At 48.0% G+C, this 20,437-nt stretch overlaps 1 protein-coding gene across 1 annotated transcript; it reads left to right on the forward strand.

The window, feature by feature from the left end:
- The first annotated feature begins 52 nt into the window (after positions 1 to 52).
- DESI1 (desumoylating isopeptidase 1) lies at positions 53 to 18,155 on the forward strand. Its single transcript, XM_021687452.1, has 6 exons — positions 53 to 365; positions 9,297 to 9,318; positions 10,466 to 10,535; positions 12,854 to 12,963; positions 13,634 to 13,756; positions 15,429 to 18,155. The coding sequence occupies exons 1-6, from the start codon at positions 278 to 280 to the stop codon at positions 15,520 to 15,522; spliced, it is 507 nt and encodes a 168-aa protein (XP_021543127.1). The 5' UTR covers positions 53 to 277; the 3' UTR covers positions 15,523 to 18,155.
- The last annotated feature ends 2,282 nt before the right edge of the window (positions 18,156 to 20,437 follow it).

Below are 20,437 nucleotides of genomic sequence, written 5' to 3' on the forward strand. Positions count from 1 at the left end.
CCGGGACGGTAGGCACATGCGCAAGAGTGCGTCCTCGCCCCCGCCCCCTCTTCCGCGCGGACCCTGCCCGTCCCGGCTCTGTCACCTCACAGTAGTCGTTGCCGGTGGCGGGTGCGGGGCCGCGTGCAGCGCAGGGCCGCCTTTCCCCCGCCCCTCAGGCCGGGCCTGGGCTCGGTCCCCCCGCTCCCTCCGTTCCCCACCCCCGTCGGGTACGGGAAGGTCCAAGCCGCTGCCGGGTGCCTGAGGGACTTCGTGGCCGCCGCCGCCACGGGTCCCGATGGAGCCGCCGAATCTCTATCCGGTGAAGCTCTACGTGTACGACCTGTCCAAGGGCCTGGCCCGGCGGCTCAGCCCCATCATGCTGGGTGAGGGGGCTGGGGGCGGGCGAGAGGGTGCCGGGCCGGCCGGCAGAGGTAGGGAGGCCTGGACCACCGCTCAGGGGGAGACGCGGGGCCCAGAGGATGGAGGAAAGCGCGAGCGTAGAAGAGAAAGGTCTGAGGTTCGGGCGCCTGGAGCCCCACTTTCCCGACTTCACGTTTGAATCCAGGAGGAAGGGATGGAGGAGTCACGCCCTCCCCCTGCCCCCTCCGAGCCGTAGGGTGAGCGGGCGCTGCAGCCCGGCGGCTCCCCTGCCTCACTTGGGGAGCCCTTTACACCTCTTCCTCGGCGCAGTGTAGGGGAGGTGAGGATGCCTGCCGCGCGATGCCCCTCGTGGTGAAAGGGACTCTGCAGAGATCCCCAGGTGGCCCTTAGCCTTCCCTCCGTGCCAAAAGGAAACTGCAGTCTCTGGGGTAGATGGAAATAGGAAGCTAGAGCCGCACGGGTTCCCAGCCATTGCTCCCAGGTAGAGGTAAAGTCAGGTCTACTGGAGCCCGAACTCGAGAATTCAAGTTCTGCCCTGACAATGCGGTCTTGTCAACAGTTTCTAAGTTAATTGCTTTTGCCCAGATGGTTAGAAAGCAATTCTGGGAGAGGGCTGGATACTGTTGTGTCAGTAAGGATTAGTAAAGGAAGTATTTCCGTTGTGCTCCATTAAACTACTTAACCTACCAGGAGAGAAAATCAGCCCTAGTTCGCTGTACATCAAACCTCATTATAACCCAAATACCAAAATGTCTCATGTAACATAGAAATTGTCGAGTTTGTGGTTTCAGTTGATATTGGGCAGGAAAGGATTCCAGGAATTGAAAAATTGAACAGCTTTGGCAACATCCATTTGAATGGCTAGTTTTTCCTGGCTTTTATGGACGCATTAGAGAGTGTTTTAGTTCATCTTGGTAAGACAAGAGGGCTGAAGTCAAGTAAGCAAGGCTACTTTGGAAGGCATCTTTTCAATGTCCTTGAGTTTCTGATATATCATAATGAGTTGCACTTTAACCCTGGGCCAGTGAATGGTTACTCATATTTGGCTTCACATCAGAATCACCTGGGATGCTTGTTAAAAATACAGATAACTTCACTTTGAACAAGTCTTTTTCAATGGAGATAGAGAAAACAAAGTTGGAACAGTTCTTTAAATATTCAGGTGTGTTTAAAGCAAAGGATTTATACATGCTCGTGTAGGCAAATAATTATCTGGAAGAATACATAAGGAATTGAAACAGTGGTAACTTATGGAAAGGGGAACTTGATGCCAGAGGACAGGAATAGAAGGGAGACTTCGCTATAAACTTTCTGTACCTTTTGAATTGTGTACTACACACATATATTATCTATTCAAAATAAACAAAGTTTTAAATATATGGATTCTAGAGCCTCATTACACAGGTACTAAATAAGAATCTTCTGGAGTTTTGATCCAAAAATCTGTATTTTTAATAAGCTCTTCAGGTAATTGTTATGTAGCCAGTCCACTGTTGGCTAGAAGTTTGGGCCTAGATCACCAGTTGTTAAAATGAGTAAGGTAAAGCTGAAAGCAAAACTTACAAAGTCACAGGGGAACGTGCTAATCACTAACAGATTACATCAGTCAAGTTCTAACTAAACTTCTTGGAATGGAGCCATTATTTGGTTAGTTTGATCATAGCTGTAAGTGTCCTTAAGGATCACTGCTTCATGATTCATTCAACAGATTGTTTTTTGGGTGCCTCCTATGTGTTAGTCCATGTGTTAAGCTTAAATGAGGACAGTATATTGAACAAAGATGTTCATTGCCATCATGGAGCTGCTAACTGGGGAAAATATTAAATATAAGCAAAGAAAATAATTATTTCAAATACTAATTGTGATAAGTGTTAGACTGTGCAAGAAGCAAACAGGGTGTTGAGATCAAAAGTGACAAGAGAAGCCTAACTTTATTTATTTATTTATTTTTTAAATCATGGCCACATTTTTCTTTTTTTTTTAAGATTTTATTTATTTATTTGACACAGAGAGACACAGCGAGAGAGGGAACACAAGCAGGGGGCAGTGGGGGAGGGAGAAGCAGTCTTCCCACTGAGCAGGGAGCCTGATGCGGGGCTCGATCCCAGGACCCTGGGATCATAACCTGAGCCGAAGGAGCCACCCAGGCACCCCTTGTTGATTGTTTTCTAATCTAAAGTTTTGTGTGCATGCACGTATCCCAGGGTTACATTTATTTTTTATTTTTTTCACAAGCCTATCTCAAAATTGTTCTTGGGTTTAAAGACATAAGGATATAGAACATAGATATTTATTTCTGGGAAGAATGCAGTCTAATGAATATTTGAGATTTTACTTTATACTCAGTTCCTTGCTTAATTCTGTAATACAAATAGTAATGAAATAAAAAACATGAACTCAGTCGGTTAAGCATCTGCCTTTAGCTCAGGTCATAATCCTGGGGTCCTGGGATGGAGCCCTGTCGTAGGGCTCCCTGCTCAACGGGGAGTCTGCTTCTCCCTCCCTCTGACCTTCCCCCCTGCTCGTGCTCTCACTTGTCCATGTGCACTCTCTCCCTCTCTCTCTCTCTCTCAAATGAATAAATAAAAAATCTTAAAAAAAAAAAGAAAACCATGAACTCTGTCCTCCAGGGGTTTATTTCACTAAAAATAACATACGTGCACATGCGACATTAGAGAACAGCATAAAAGAGATTATAACTAGATGCCAGAATGAGCAAGTGGTGAAGCAATTATTTTAGGTCTTGACAGAAGGGAAAAGCCATGGTGGGCTGCATGTGTCAGAAAGACTTCAGTGAGAACCTTGAGCTGCTGGAGGGCAGAGACTCTGTCTCATTTCTCTGTATGTCCCCAGTGGCCAGTGAGAGCTGGTGCTCAATAATTTTTTTTTAAAGTAAGTTCTACGCCCAATGTGGCGCTTGAACTCACGACCCCGAGATTAAGAGTCGCATGCTGGTGCTCGCTTCGGCAGCACATATACATAAAAAAGAGTCGCATGCTGTACTGACTGAGCCAGCCAGGTGCCCCACAATAAGTATCGATTATAGGAACAATTGAGACTTGAACTCAAGCTTGAAGATTACATAGAATTTATTTGAATCTGAAGGGGTTTTAAAGTTTTAATGCCCATCTATTAGATTTTTAATGCCATCTATTAGATTTCAATGCCATCTATTTAGATTTTTATTGCTCATTGTGTGAACTACTTTTTATCCATCTAATGAATTAATTTAGTAATCATGCAATTTCATTATGGCAAAATGAAAACTAATGCAGCTTACAAGGCCCTTTGTGATCCTTCTGCTTTTCTCTCCACCCTCACCTGTCTACACATGCTCAACACAATCAGCAGGAGCCTTTCTCCGCTGGATTCCACAAGAGTTAAGCTCTAGGGGAAATGATCTGAATGACTATTTTCTCAGTTCTGCCAATAGATACCTTAGGGCATGAGGGCTTAATGCTCTGGCAGAACCCCGGTGGAAAGGGGCTAGATACACTAATAGGACTGAACCTGTTCAGCTTTTTCACCTCTTGGCTTTTCAAAGGCTATGCCATCTGCCCGGAATACTTTCGCTTGGCCTGGCTAACTTCTGCTCATCCTCAGGGTCTCAACTAACATGTCTCTTCCTCCAGGAAGCCTTCCCTGACCCCCACCCCACAAATCTTGTTCATGTGTCCCTAGTGTATGCTCATAACATCCTGTACATAGCATTCATCATTCTATTTTATAATTGCTTGTTTTCTTTATTAGAGAGCGAGCACCCACAAGCAGGGCAGGATGGCAGAGGAAGAGAAGGAGAAAGAGAATCTTAGGCAGGCTCCATGCTCCGCGCAAAGCCCAATGTGGAGTTCAGTCTCATGACCCTGAGATCATGAAGTGAGCTGAAATCGAGTCAGACACTGAGGCACCTGGGTGACTCAGTTGGTTAAGCATCTGCCTTCGGCTCAGGTCATGATCCCAGGGTCCTGGGATCGAGCCCCATTGGGCTCCCTGCTCAGCAGGGAGCCTGCTTGTCCCTCTCCCTCTGCCTGCCACTCCCCCTGTTTGTGGTTGTGTGTGCGCTCTCGCTCTCTCTCTGTCGAATAAATAAGTAAAATCTTAAAAAAAAAAAAGACACTTAACCAACTGATCCACCCAGGCACCCCTGTAATTGCTTATTTTTCTCATCAGTGTGCACACACACCCAGAACTGGACTGGAAGCTCCACTAGGGACAAGAACTCTAGATTTATCCAGAGTCTAGCACAGTGATTGGTGTTCAGTAAATATAGCCTGGCTGAATGGTGGAATGTTGCAGACCTACCTCAAAGCATTGCTACAAGGCCTGACTAATGAAAACAAGCAGTGATGAAAAGGGAACCCTCGGGCGCCTGGGTGGCTCAGTCGTTAAGCGTCTGCCTTCGGCTCAGGTCATGATCCCAGGGTCCTGGGATCGAGCCCCACATCGGGCTCCCGGCTCAATGGGAAGCCTCCTTCTCCCTCTCCCACTCCCCCTGCTTGTGTTCCCTCTCTCGCTGTCTCTCTCTCTGTTGAAAAATAAATAAAATCTCTAAAAAAAAAAAAAAGAAAGAAAAGGGAACCCTCTCAGTACTGAGGAAAAGAACTCATACGTCAGTTATTTTATATGAGGAAAGAATCCTGTACTGGCTCCAACAAATCCTAGCATTAGAATATCAAGTAGTTTTAAACCTACTTTTTTTGAAGATCAAAATACCCTCTCAGTTTTTAACAATGTACTGCATTTGATTTTGTGATAACTTTTCTTTACCTAGAGGAAGGGAAAGTCCTCCTGCCAATAGGCTTTTTTTTTTTCTTTACAATATTGGCACAGAGGCCCACTTATGTTATGCAAATGTTTCCTTTTACCTTTTTCCCACCTACATTCAATATTTATCCAGTGGCCAGAGAAGAGCAAGCTGATTTTGTAAGTTAACATTAACCCCTTCACATTGCTGGTAACCTGGCAGATTCTGAGCCAACCAGCAGATTAAAACATTGCCAGTTAGGGGCGCCTGGCTGGCTCAGTCAGAGGAGCATGTGGTTCGATCTCGGGGTTGTGAGTTTGAGCCCCACATTGGGTGCAGAGATTACTAAAAATAAACCTAAAAAATTTTTAATTAAAAAAAAAACAATGCCAATTAAAACCACTGTCAAGGGGTGTTTGGCTGGCTCGGTAGGTGGAGCATATGACTCTTGATCTCAGGGTTGTGAGCTCAAGCCCCACATTCGGTGTAGAGATTCCTTAAAAATAAAATCTTGGGGCGCCTGGGTGGCTCAGTCGTTAAGCGTCTGCCTTCGGCTCAGGTCATGATTCCAGGTCCTGGGATCGAGCCCCGCATCGGGCTCCCTGCTCCGCGGGAGGTCTGCTTCTCCCTCTCCCACTCCCCCTGCTTGTGTTCCCTCTCTCGCTGTGTCTCTCTCTCTGTCAAATACATAGATAAAATCTTTAAAAAAAAAATAAAATAAAATAAAATAAAATCTTAAAAATAAATAAATATACTATCAATAACACTGTATGTTAACTATCCTGGAATTAAAATAAAATAAATAAAAACACTATCATTAGAGAAATTTGGGAGGTAGCTGGAGCTGCACTTGATTTGTACCGGTGACCTAATGCTGCTCGCACAGAGCCCGTGCTGCCCATCACCAAATAGACCTTTGTAGAACACCAGCAGTATTCCAGGTGCTGATCTTGAGCATGTCCTACAACCAGCATGTATGTCTATGTGCTCTCCATCCATTTTAACTGATAAGGAGGTGGATGGAGTATTTTCTCCTTGGCTTTTATATACTAACTTAACTTTACAATCAGTGGAATGCTGACTAATGCAGACCTCACTCTGCATTCTTTGTTACTCTTGATGAAAACAGGACTGATATCCATGTCTCCCATTTGTTTTCTTGCACATACTTCATAGGCCTCGAAATCAATGCACTGGATGTGCCAACAAGCTTGGAGACACGCAGGCATCTGACCCACCCACTCTTTGACCTGCTGAGGAAATCCTAGTGGGAAAATAATCTGCTTCTGTAGTGTGCTAATATCCACTGAGCCTAATTCATGTTCCAAAATGGTCTTGTGACCTAATTCAATCTCAAATCACCACCTCCTACTCACCTACTCCCACCCCAGTGTGGCCAAAAAATTTAAAAATCAATTTAGTTCCACTTTCCAATGCCTGTCACCCAATGGAGGAGACCATAGCCCTGTTCTTTTCCTCCCAAGAACAGGCTGCTGAGCAGTATTTCTACCTGAGTTGCTCCAACAAGTATGTTGTCATACCGTGTTTTTCCTTCTTGCTTTTATGCCTGGCAAACCATGCATCTTTATTTACCTATTTGTAAAATGATGTTAATAAATATTTGCCCTGCTCTACCACATAAGGATGTTGTGAGAATAAGGATAACTGTGAAGCAGTTCAAATTAAGAAAGGATGTAAGTCTGCTCAATCCACATTTGAAGATGCTTGTCCTAAATGGGTTACCACTGCCCTTCAGCATCCAGTCTGTTTCTCATCCACCTCTGTGAGATTTCAGCTCAGTTTGGACAAGGGCAGAGCCTGCCCCACAGTCTTTAGGGGACTACCTCAGAAACCCCAGTCCAGAATCACTGTCCATTTGGGCCTTGTGGGCCAAAGTAGCAGGTCTTTTAGTGAAAAGCACACTGGTCTCCTAACTGGAAGAGAGACAGAACTCTGCTACATTTTATTTTCCTTGTTATTTCATTAACCTGGCAACACTAACAGGAAATGAAATGTTTATATGTCAAATAGACATAGTATTTCATATTAATTCCTTACATACTGAAATCTCTTTGTAGATCTTACCACCAATCCTGAGGTAAAATTTATCTTTTGGAGGTCTTTACCCTTTTCCCCAAGGCCATTATACCTAATGTAGTCTCTATCAAACTTCTGGGTACTACACACTGTGATGCCTTATTTTATTTTATTTTTTTAAGAGGGGAGGAAGGGTAGAGGGAAAGAGAGAATCTTAAGGAGACTCTCCGCTGAGCACGGAGCCAATGCAGGGCTCAATCTCATGACCCTGAGATCATGTTCCTGAGCCGAAATCAAGAGTTGGACGCTTAACCAATGAGCCACCCAGGCGCCCCTACAGTTCTCTTAAAAGACATAGGTGTCTTTTATTTTTTATTTATTTTTATTTTTTTTAATAGAGAGTACAAGCAGGGGGAGCGGCAGGGAGAGGGAGAAGCAGGCTTCCCGCTGAGCAGGGAACCCAATGCGGGGCTTGATCCCAGGACCCTGAGATCATGACCTGAGCTGAAGGCAGATGCTTAACTGGCTGAGCCACCCAGGCGCCCCCATAGGTGTCTTTTTAAAAACATGGATCTGATCAAGGCACTCCACTGCCTAACAACCATGAATGCAGCGTGGTGCAGGGCAGCCTTCTGTCTGGGCTTACCCCATTTTGCTGGCGCCCCTGCTGGCCACTTTCCCTCCTATCACCGTCACTGCACTCTTTTCTTTAACCTGTCTTTATCGCAACTGTGCATTTGTACATATTATTCACCCCCGCAGAAATGTCCATTCCTGCCCCTACTCATTCCCCAGTTGAATTGCAGCTTATAAAGGTAGTTCCTTATCTTTATTATATATAGCATCTCATTTTTTTTTTTTTAAGATTTTATTTATTTGACAGAGAGAGACACAGAGAGAGAGGGAACACAAGCAGGGGGAAAGGGAGAGGGAGAAGCAGGCCTCCCGCAGAGCAGGGAGCCCGATGCGGGGCTCGATCCCAGGACCCTGGGATCATGACCTGAGCCGAAGGCAGACGCTTAACGACTGAGCCACCCAGGTTCCCCTATATATAGCATCTCATTTTTACCACTCTGTAATTATACCACTCTATAATTAGAGCCTATCAACATTGTATTTTTTACTTAGTTGTGTGTGTGTCTCTCTTTCCATTTGACTTTGGGCTCCTTAAAGGCAGGACAGTGATCTGTTCATATTTTCATTTCCATACCTAACATCATTTCTGCCATATGGAGATACAGAATACATTTGCATTGACTATTCAGATGGATGGAATTTGTCAAGTTTTGCCCAGTCATTTCCTGAAGGATTTCACCTCACATATGCTCAATGAAGAAGTGGATAATAGCTTTTTCTTTTTTTTTTTAAGATTTTTTTTTATTTATTTGTTTAACACAGAGAGAGAGAGCACAAGTAGGCAGAGCAGCAGACAGAGGGAGAGGGAGAAGCAGGCCTCCCACCGAGCAGGGAGCCCGATGCGGGGCTCGATCCCAGGACCCTGGGATCATGACCTGAGCCGAAGGCAGCCGCTTAACGACTGAGCCACCCAGGCACCCTGGATAATAGCTTTTTTTATACCATTGTTCTGTTGTCTCTATATATGAGACAAAGAAAAAGGCAAAGTTGAATTGACCCTGAAGGGGAAAGAAAAGCAGACACAAAATTGGGGTACATCTATACCAGTGTTTTTTGTCTTGCATTCTGATGAAGGATGCTAATCACTTTTTAACCTACTTAACACAACATACCTGTATCAGGACCTAAGGACCTTATTGGAGGAGAACTGCGTTCCTAGAGAGTCCCCCAGGAGGTTTATAATGGGTTACTCCGGGTTTTTCTTTTCTTTTCTTTTTTTTTAAGATTATTTCGGGGGGGGGGCGGTGGGCAGAGGGGGAGGGGGGGGGAGTCTTTTTTTTTTTTTTTTTGCCTCAAGGGAGAGAGAGTCTTAAGCAGACCCTGCGCTCAGCACGGAGCTCAGTCCCACGACCCTGAGATCATGACCTGAGCTGAAACCAAGAGTCGGACACCTGACCGATTGTACCACACAGGCAACCCCGGGTTACTCTGGGTTTGAGTGATGTTCTGAATTTGCTCAGGCTGGGAGGCCATTTAGTGTGATCCCAAGTGGCTAAATCTCTTCTTTTCTCCACAGGGAAACAACTGGAAGGCATCTGGTAAGTTGGGTGGGACTCTACATTGATTGGCTAGTTTATGAAACAAAGCAGTACCTGTGCATTTCAGGTCCTGGTCCGTGGCTTCCGGCTCTAAACCCAGTACTCTGTATCATAAAATTTCCAGTTCCTAAAGCAGTGGTGGTTCTCAACCAGGGGTGATTTTGTGCTCCGACCACCCACCCACCCCAGGGACATTTGGCAGTGTCTAGAGACATTTCTGATGGGTGGGTGGAGGCCAGAGATACTGCTATACACATCCTACCACGCACAGGACAGTCCTTCACAACAAAGAATTATCCAGCCAAAAAATGGCAGTGGTGCTGAGGTTGAGACACCCGGCCTTAAAGACAGGCAGAATGATGTCATGCCCACCCCTGACCAAGCTTTCTAACTACAGAAGTCTCAAGGGCCCCCCATGTCTGTCTACCTTGGTCTCTCTGTACTGGATCCATCCCTGTCAGACAAGATGGTAGCTGAGCTCTCAGTTCCATTAATGAGGAAACCATAGGTCAATATTCCATCTGGACTACTAGAGCCTGCTGACATTTGGGATGACCAGAATGATCCTTTGCTTTGTTTGATTCAAACCAAGTAATATGAGCACCTTCCCCTGAAATAGATCCACATCTAGTCTTGCCCTCAGCGTGGTCCAGGTTAACTGCTCCTGTTAGTTTTAAAAGCCTGGGAACGCACCTTGGTCTGCAGACCTTTATTTCACTAACGGTTTGTCAGTATCAGGGTGAATCTAGGGCCTCCCCTCTGCTAACATGATCTATAGCGGTAGTTCTCAAGGAGGACAGTTCTGCCCCCAAGGACATTCCATAGTGTCTGGAGACGGATTTGATTGTCACAATTGGGGGGGGGGGTGCCACTGGCATCTTGTGGATAGAAGCCAGGATGCTGCTAAACCTCCTAGAATGCACAGGACAGCCCCCCGGCAAAGAGTTCTCCAGCCCCAAATGTTACTAGTGCCAAAGTTGAGAAACTCTGATCTATGCTATTTGTGCCTTTGGTTAGTTTCATAAGGCTGTTGACCTTGTAAGTCCTATCCTTGGGCAGAAATTACTCTCCTCGCAGTGTGGTATTTGCTTTTTCTCAGACCAGTTTTAAGTTTTCTGGCTTATCCTATTTCTTCTCTGCATTGCAGGCACACCTCCATAGTTGTGCACAAGGATGAGTTCTACTTCGGCAGTGGCGGTATCTCCAGCTGTCCCCCAGTGAGTGGCTTCCCCCACACCCTTCCCCAGACTCAGGTTCGTGGGGTTCCCGTAGACCAGGAACTTTGCTACCACTCTGTATACCTGGCTTCTAGCCCAGTGGATGTCAGCCTGTGGTGTAGTTCCTCGTAACTACTTTAAGACTCAGCTCAAGAGCACCCTTCCCTGGCCTCTCTACTCCCTCGGCATGTGTGGGTCCCTCTGGGTCACACCGAGCATGATATGGTAGATGAGCTGTTCCTGAGTCTCTGCAGGGAGCTGTGTGTAAGCTCCTTGTGAGCTGAGACTGTGTCTCCCTCCCTGTTCCCGTCACCAGCTCAGTGCCTACCTCATAGCATGAACTCAGCCAATCAATGTTCAGCTGAAGGATTAGGGCTCTGAGAGGTAAAGTGAGTTGCCCCAAGTTATAGGGCCAGTAAGTGGCACTGGTGCTAAAAGTCAGGACTCTCTGTCTCTGAAGGCCATGCACCTTTCCAAGAAATTTCTCTCTGAGCTATCTAAGAATTTCATAGGAGGTGTTCAAGCAAAGACCAAGCAACCATTCATTTTGATACTCATAAACGGAAAGTCGTTCTTGATTTCTTCTGCTCACTGTTCCCCACCTCCTCTAACAAATCCTTCATGAAGCCCAGTCAGTCCTACCTTGTAAATGTATCTTAAGTCAGTCTCTCTCTCTTCGTCTCTTCCCATATTTCCAGAGCTCTCACCTTCCTCCATGCCACCCTCACAACTAGCCTGGACTGCCACAATACGTCTGCTCCTCAGTCAGGACTCCACACAGGAAGTGAAGTGATCTTTTCAAAATGAAAATCTGATCATGGCATTCCCCTGCTTCAGTCAGAACTCTCCCCACTGCCCTTGGAATAAAACCCAGCAAGCTCAGCCTGACCTCCAGGCCCTATCTGATCTAGTCTCGGTCTCCCTCTCTGAATGACCTCTTTTCAGGTAGTGCCTTTCTCCACCCCCACCCGCTTCTCATTCCTAGAACATTCCGAGGACATTGGAACCTTCCCTCTCACTTCAGTCCACCTCCCTGATCCTTCACCTGGTTCTGCCTCTCCATCCTTCAGATTTGAGCTCAGTGTCAGTTTCTCAGGCAAGTCTTCCCAAACCCCTCAGCCTGGAAAGGTCCCCTGTCATACGTACTGACGGCATTCTGTACTTTTCCAGCAAGACCCTTATCGCAGCTCATAATTGTACATTGGTTTATGGGATTTTCTTGTCTGCCTTCCCCGCTAGACTATAAGCTCCATGAGGGCAAGAATCTCATCTGTTTTTTCCACATTGTACCCCCAGTGCCTAGCATAAGGCCCAGCACCTAGTAAGTTCTCAATGCATGTTTGTTATATGAGTGAATAATAGGGGCTCAACTAGTGACCTTTCAGTCTCTTGTAATTCTGAGACCATTCTTCTTGGACTACCATAATTATCCTGCTCACCATGCTTTCCCCAGTGCCTCAAACAATGTCAGGCACACAGTAGGTGCTTAATAGCTATTGCATGAATGAATGGTCTTTTCTGGAAGCTCTGCTCAGGAGTGCGCTCCCTTACGCCCCCAGTCCATTCCCAGCTCTGTCTTCCCCAGTGATCTGTTGCTTCACCCTTGGCTGGTTCCCCCTTGGCTCAGTCTCTCCTTTGGTCTGCTATGGCAGTCTGTTAACCCACGGCAGAGGGTTTTCTGTAGGCCTTCCATAGGCCATTAACTCCCTTGCCTGGGGAACCCTATCATCATTGTTAGATTAGCCTCATAGATCAAAATAGAACTGAGTTGTGGAAGTATTTGCCAGCCCGCCAGACTTCTCAGAGGTCCTTCACATTTTCCCAGTCTTATAAGGGATATCAAGTGTGTCACAAGAAAAAACTGGCTGCATACACTTAAATGTAGGCATAGAAAGATGGCCTGTCAAGTGCTAGCCATTTCTGGTTATCCTACTGTGCCCTTGGGATCAGGCATGTTGGGGACAAGGGGAGACTTCAGGTTCTGGGTTTCTTTCTTTTTTTTTTTTTTAATCAACCGGATGAGTAGACAGCATCAGGGATCTGACCGGCCAGAGACTCGGCTTCCCAGGGCCCTGCCAGAAACCAGCAGCCCAGCTTCCTAGCCACGTTGCCAGCATGTGGCAATGGAGAGTTGACAGGAAGCTCTAAGCCATTGCAGCCTTGATCCAAATAGGAAATAACACTCTTGATCTGCCCTGGGTGCTCTGAAAGGTAAATGTTGTTGGAACAGAGCTTTGGTGGTCTTCCATGGGAGGCCACATGAAAAAAATTCAGTGGAGATGGTGACTTAATGACTTTCTCTGGGTTGGCTCTTTTAGGGAGGGACATTGCTTGGGCCCCCAGACTCTGTGGTTGATGTGGGGAGCACAGAAGTCACAGAAGAACTCTTTCAGGAGTACCTGTCCTCCCTGGGGGAGTCTCTGTTCCGGTGAGTGGAGACATGGGTGGTGGTTAGTCGTGTCTGTTCCCCCACTAGACCATCGGCCCCAGAGGCAGCCACCAGCTCACATCCCCTAGAGCACTCAGCACAAGGTCTGGCCCAGTATTTGCTGAATAAATTTGAAGAGAAAGCAGTTGTGCCACAGAGAGCTCAGCATTGCTCCAAGGCAGATACTCTGTCCCAGCGAACCTTCTGCTGAAACGCTGAGGGAAGGAAGGGCTATTTATTCCTCCTGATTGAAATCAGCAGCTGCTGCTCTCAACCCACACTGGGCAAGTATCTCGTCCTGAAAAATCAAAAACGGGGCTTGTGGAGGGGTCGGGATGACATGGGACCTTGAGCAGGTTTTCTCTTCAAGAAGCTTTAGTCATTTGCAGTAAGTGTTCAGTCTAACCCTCGAGTTCTGCTTTTGTGAATATAAAGATTCTCCTGAAACTGTAGAGGAGCCATATATTTTTATTTCATCCTTCCCTTAAAAATCGGTGTTTTATGGTCCAAGGTGGCAAATCCAGCAGTCCTTTGGAGCATAAGAGAGAAGGAGAATCCTAGTCCTCGTACTCAGCTGTGCTCACCATGCCATTACTTGGTTTGAGTTATCCCCTCAAATGTGCTTGCTGCCCCTCTGATCCCTTTTCCAAACCTTTCCCACAATGCACAGGAGAGAGGCCTACAACGTCTTTGAAAACAACTGTAACACCTTTACCAACGAAGTGGCACAGTTCCTGACCGGAAGGAAGATCCCTTCTTACATCACTGACCTTCCCTCTGAAATTCTATCCACGTAAGTGGCCTCGATCTCTGGCCCTGCTCCTGAAACCCCCATTCACAGTCAGTGCGGCTCATCTGGCCCACGTCCGCCCTCCCTGCTCTCAGCAGAATCCTCCCATCCTAGGTGGCCCCTGTCGTGATGGCACCTGCCAATGGGGAGGGCCACCATTCCCTCCAGTCACGGGTGCCCACCTGTGTGACCTTCACCCTCCTTGGAGTTGGACCCGCTCCACCCTGGCCTGAGTGCAACCACAGAACTTAGAAACCCACTTGAATCTGGCTCCAGCATTTGTACAGAATCCTGGCATCTGTCTTTCACGTTGCTCATGAAGAAGGCCGCTCCCAGAAGTGCTTGCATAAAATGGACTTTTAGATGGACAAGCAGTGGATAGATCAGAGAATTAATAGTGTGGCTTATTCTGTAAATGTCATTTGTTGGTCTTGCTTCCCCTGCACCATGAGCTCTTTGATGCTCTCAAAGACAACATCCTACTGGCCCTCATATCTTGTAGGGCAAAGTCAGCCCTCTGTAAATGTTTTCTTTAGGTACACGCTGTAGCCCCGCCCACCCTGGTGTAGTCCCAGCTTTGTGGGCCATCATCCAGGCAATGTCCCCTAAAAGGACACACACACCCAAACCCATTTTACCTTTCCCCTCCGTGGCTGTTGATCATGTTCAGGCAGCCTCTACCCACTCCAGGACCACGTCCATCTGCTGACTCTGACTCAGTTTCTCCTGAACTGGGGCCCTGTCCGCCAGAGATCCTGACAGGTTTAGCAGGCTCGGTAAGATGAGCTGTTTTTCACACCTGGGTAAGAAACCCTCAGGAAAAACTTGCAGAGGAAATGGGACAGCTGTGTCCAGCTGGTGAGGAGAGCCCCATCTCCTGGCCCTGGCCCTCCCTGCCTATTCCTCAGTGGCTGTGTTGAGCCCCACAGCCTCACTAAAGGATCTAGGTTATGGGGCCCTAAGCAAGTAGAAGTAGCTGGAACATTCTTGCTGCTGTTATTTGATGGGTGGAGTTTTAGGACTTGCCTGGATTAGGGTTTCATCTGTTTATGCTCGAGAATGCTTCATTCCCTTCAAACCTGGATGTGATTTTCAAAAATGGCAATATCCCCCAAAGAAAAAGAAGGCCAGTAACTGAGATGTGTTGTGGGCCCCCTGATTTAAGGTTCTAGGAATTTTGGAAAATCTCTAAGACTCCAGTTTTTGCCGTGTTTTTTTCCAGCCAAGCTATCCTGAGCGTGAACGGGGAGCCCTTTAGAAAGGGGCATTAACGCCTTCTGGCAACCTGCATTTGTCATTTTTCCTGAATATTCCCTGTACTCCCTAGAAGATCTCATTTCCATACCCTTATTCTTTTGCCTCAGCTTCCTCATTCAAACCTTATTTTATCTTCTTGTACCGTGAGAGTTAAAGATTCAGGCACAGAAAGGTCAGAAAGCTCTAGTTCCCTGTGTGTCGCTAACCTGTTCAAGCCACGGCTAACCAGGATCTAGCAGATGGCAGCACCTACCGAGGAGGGGACCCCAGGGGTAGAAGGGCAGAGCAGGCTATCTCGAGAGCCCTTCGAGGAATGTCATGTGCGGGGTATGTGAGAGAACTGAATGAGGCTGTGTTGGGCACAGTTGTGATGGTCTGCACCCAGCCCACCCCAGCCCTGGGTCTCTTTTCTCCACAGGCCCTTCGGACAGGCCCTGCGGCCCTTCCTGGACCCCGTCCAGATCCAGCCTCCTGGAGGGAGCCCCGTGGGCCGACCCAACGGCCAGAGCTAACAGGACTGCATGGGACTGCCCTGCCTCACAGGGGCTTTTCCTTTTTAAACAAAACAAACCCTACCAGATTTCTATTTTATAATTTTACATCAGATCTAACAACCAGGGGACGGCTTTTTAAATTTCCCAGGGAAGGAGATCATCAGGCTGCATGTAGGACAATGCTGCTAAGAAACAGAACAAAATGCCATCCCTTCTAATAGTATTATACTAATTTATTAAGGCTGTCTTGTCTGTGAGTTCACTTTTGACGCTGCTTCCTGAGCGTCCTCCACACTGGAGAAAGGGAGGGGGTTTGTTTAAGCAGAAGGCAAGAGGCACAGTTTGGGGGAGCCCCGACCTAGCACCTCTTTCCAGAGAACGCCCGTGCTCTACCCAGGTTGTCACCACCTGTAGGACCCGGGTGAGTTTTACAACATCCGTGGAACAGCAGTTGCAACATTCCGGAAGCAGTTACTCCCTGGTTTTTAAATGAACCAAAGGACTTGGTGCACCTGGGACCAGCTTCAGGAGGACTAATCCAACCTAAGTGAATTCTGTAGCCGCAACCTCTCACCTTCCCTCCCTACCCCAAGCAAGGCCATGGGGCCAGGCCTGGAGCAACCAGAAGCCTCAGGATCAAGGGAGAGTGACAGCAAGTGTCAGGCCAGAGAGTACAGGATAAAGCCATTCTTCCTTCCACCTACTGATTGCCAATCCTCTGACATCAATTTTGGAGAACCTGCCTTGCTGCCTGTGGGCTGCTCTTCCTCAGCAGCCTGACCTTCCTCCTGACCTGTCATAGTTGATGAAGGTTTGGGCTGGAGCGGCAGAGACCCAGGCCTTTTGTCTGCAAGTAATAATGTAGGTTTTTATCAGTCACTGTACCCCCCCACCCCCCAAACCAGTATGCAATATTCAGCTAGGGACCAAGGGGAAGGGATTCCCTGCTCTGGGAAAATATCCCTGATGTAGAAATAATAATAATGCAGAATCAAGGTGGCAAGAAAATTTGGAGTTGTTTCCAATATAGATTTTTTTACATTATCCTCAATGTGTTTTGAAGGCACACGTTATTTCCGTTGTCGTTCTGACTTTAAGGATGCATTGTTGAGAGCCTGCCTGGGCATTTTCCTAATGAGCTGCTGCTGGAGCTTATAGGAAGGAACAATCCAGACCTTTCTTCTCTGGAGAGGCTCTCAGATTCCTTTTCGTCACATGCCTCCCTTAAGTTAGTTTTTGGGGAGTGAGTGTGGTGAAGGGACTTAGAACTGCCGGGTCCCTGAGTCCCAGCCCTGGCATCTGTAGGCCCCTCCTGCCACAGCTCCTGCCACTTCTCAGACTTGAATTACATTCTCTTTCCGGGGTCTGGCCCGTAGCAGGTGCCTTTGCTTTCCAAAAAGCTGCTGCTCACCTCTGGCCTCATCTCCTGTCTGCCATTCGTCACAGCAGTTGGCACCATCGCGGTCTCAGCTAGATGAAAAAGACGGTTTTCTGCCTTAGTGTTGGCCTGTGACCTGACCAGGGGCACCTCCACAGTGACCAGCTGTGATGTCAAAGGACATTTTGGAGAGCAGAAACCAGCAGAGACTGTTATTTAATGCGGTGGACCTACTGGCGGAATTGGGCTCATGGAGAATAGGTTTCAGGCTGGATTTCTCCCAGGAGGGCAGCTCATTGGAGGAGGCCTTTGCCCCGCCTTCCACCCAGTTTCTCTCCTTTTCCGCTTGCCTCGCCTAGCCCTCTCTTCCAGGCTCCTGCACCAGACCTCTCCTCCCAGAACTCTCAGCTCTATCCAGAAGGCACTGGGCATCACAGGCTCCTCCCCGCCTTCTCCCCCATATCCAGGCTCAGCTGGCTTCACTCCTAATAGCAGTCTCTCCAGACCCAGGAGAAGTTAGCCAAAGTGGCTACCCTGAGAGACTGAGTCACTGGGTTCATCGAAAGCCCCCCTTCATGCCAGCAGCCATCTGTGCCAATGCCTGTGCCCTAGGGATTGTGGGGGGAGATGGAGGGATCGCCCAGCTGTCTCGTCAGAGCTCTCCAGGAAGGCACACTCTTTCTCCCCATCCCAGGCCCACCGTCACTCATTTGGGAAGCTTGGGCTCAGGCTACGACCCCCAACCCCATCCTGACATTTCTCGGTCAAGAGCAGAACCCCAGGAGCCTGCTCATTGTGACCAGCTAGCTCCACACAGGTGTGCGAGGTGAGCAGAGTGGGAAATGAGCCATGTGTGTAATCGTACCATACTGTGGACACCTCCATGGAGGTCCATTGGCTTAAAGGGACAGGGAAGGAGGAGGGATGAGACCATCACCCCCTCTCCAAAACAAAGCTGTACCTTTGAGATTCCTTTGTGCCCTTGAAGTCAAACTGTCTAGTACGGAGGTGTTTGCTGGTGTTCTTTGGTGTTTTTTCTAACGCAATAAACTCATTTCTGCCTGCTGCATTTGTGTAGTGCTTGAAGGGCTGGGTTTGCGTCCAACATAGCCAGGCTTCTGTCTCCGTCTGAGCTTAACTTTGCTGAGTCTAGATATTCTGCCTTTGCTTAGTTGTAAGCCTTATGGATAAGAAGTGACGATAGCGGGGCGCCTGGGTCGCTCAGTCATTAAGCGTCTGCCTTCGGCTCAGGTCATGATCCCACGGTCCTGGGATCGAGCCCCGCATCGGGCTCCCTGCTCGGCGGGAAGCCTGCTTCCCCCCCTCCCACTCCCCCTGCTTGTGTTCCCTCTCTCGCTGTGTCTCTGTCAAATAAATAAATAAAATCTTTAAAAAAAAAAAAAAAAGAAGTGACGATAGCAGGGAATAATGTGTGACTTTCACCACTGGTTTACAAAAATGGGGAAAAGGCCCAGAGAGAATATTACTTGCCCCATGTCACCTTGCAACTGGTGGTAGAGTAAGACTCAAAGCCTCATCTACTGGCACCAACTTCCGAGATCTTCCTCCAGAGGACGCTGGCCGTCAGAGGACATCTGACCTCACCAAAACGTGTTCACTTCTGGTTTCAGTTTGGCTATCGGCTGGGTCTATGGCCCCATGGATCTCTCCCCACCTTGTTACCGTGACCTCATTGAACAAGCGTGGGGATGGGTGGGCTAGCTCTCTGAGCATCGCCTGGTACTACCAGACACAGCAGTGTGGCTGCAGGTGTCTGTAGGTTCCGTTGGCCCTCTTTGCGTGAGCACCTTCCACAGGCTGAGCCTCTGCTGGGTGCTTTCACACACAACGGACTTGAGATGTAGATAGGGTCTCATATTACAGATGGGGAGACAGGTGCAGAGAAACGAAGTTATCCAGGGGGCACATGGCTGAGCCCTTGAATCTAGGTCATGTGTTCTCACCACCAGACCCATGAGACCTCGCTGTTGAGGCGCTGTGTGTCTTCAGCGTGCTAGCTAGAGAAGACTGTTCTGTCCCTCCAGAGGACACAGAGGGTACGTGGCTTTGGCTGACATTGTTTTTTTCCCCCAAAGCTGGCATGTTCAGAGGCAGGACATGGACACAGCCTGGCCTTAAGTCCTAACTTTGCCACTTGGGGGCCAGTCTGTTAGTCTCCTTATCTGTAAAATGGGGTAAATGGTATCTACAGGGTGCTTTTCAAGAGAGTAAATGCCAAGTGCTCTGCTCAGTGCCTGGCACAGATGAAATACTCAATGAATGTCGGGCTGAGGGCAGAATGCATTCCACAGCCACTGACTGTGGGGACTCCGGTGAACCAGCTCCGCGCAGAGGCAGCCGTTCCTCTCTGCTGAAGATGGTTTACAAGATGCTGCAGATGTGTACCGCCTACTGGTGGGGGAAATGGCAAATGGTTTTACCTTTAGACTTTGTGACTCACGGCAAGTCAATCGGGTGAGTTCATTTATCCCCACAAAGGTTTCCCCGGGGGTCTATTATACATAAAGCAGTACTGGGCTCTGCGCTAGGGGTGCAGTGCTGAGCAGGCCCAAGGCCCCTGCCTGGCAGGGGTTCTATTCTGGGGAGTTTGGGAGACAAAAGGGGAGAGAAGTTTGGTAATCTCAGGTGGCATAGTGCTGGGGAGGAAATAAAACCAGGCGGCAGCAGAGTATGTGAGTGGGGGATATGTGTGAGGAGGCTGGGCAAGTCGTGTGACAAGGTGATGTTTAATCTGAGGCCTATCTGACGAAGGATGGAAGTGAGAGAAGAACATTCCAGGCAGAGGGAGCAGCAAGTGAAAACAACACTGGAAGGACTGAACGGAGACCAGAGTGGCTGGAGCACGAGAGCCAAGGGGGTGGTAAAAGGCGTGGAGGCCAGAGAGGCAGTGGGTCAGACGGTGCAGGGCCTTGTAGGTCAAAGAATGACACAAGCGATTTGCTATGTTGAGAACAGATGGGGGATGGGGTGGCGTAAGAAGAGCAGCAGAAAACCAGGGAGGAGGGTAGTGCAGAAGTCAGGTAAGAGGTGAGGTGTGTTGTGCATCTGCTAAGTGCCCGGAGCTGTGAAGAAGCTCCCTGTTCCCTGGGTGTTCAGAGTGCGGGGAGGGATGGTCAGCTCCCGGGAAATAGGAAAGGCCAGAGCTGCGGTGACTGCAGAACCACTGTCAGCCTCGCCCTGCGTCCGTGAGCTTTGACGGAGCTACTCCAGCTTTGATTTGGGGTGTGCTTAAATTTCTTAATTTGTTTTGCCCAAAGTGATTTTTTTTTTTTTTGGTTAGAAGATAATCTATATTTAGAAAATGTAAGCAACCAATGAAAGTACAAAGATGAAATTCTGAAATTCCATCATCCTAAGAGATACTGAATTTCGTGAACATCTCTGCAGACATTTCTGGGGATTTGAAGACATGCTGTGTGGTACTTGCCTTTGTTCTCTCAGCATGTAGTGAAGATCTGTAAGACCCAGGAAGGTGGAAGGAGAACCATCAAGGAGGGAGTGATGGTGCCTGGTGGCATTGGATAGAGGAAGCTC

This window comes from Neomonachus schauinslandi, chromosome 5, assembly GCF_002201575.2.
Source record: "Neomonachus schauinslandi chromosome 5, ASM220157v2, whole genome shotgun sequence".
Lineage (NCBI taxonomy): Eukaryota > Metazoa > Chordata > Mammalia > Carnivora > Phocidae > Neomonachus > Neomonachus schauinslandi.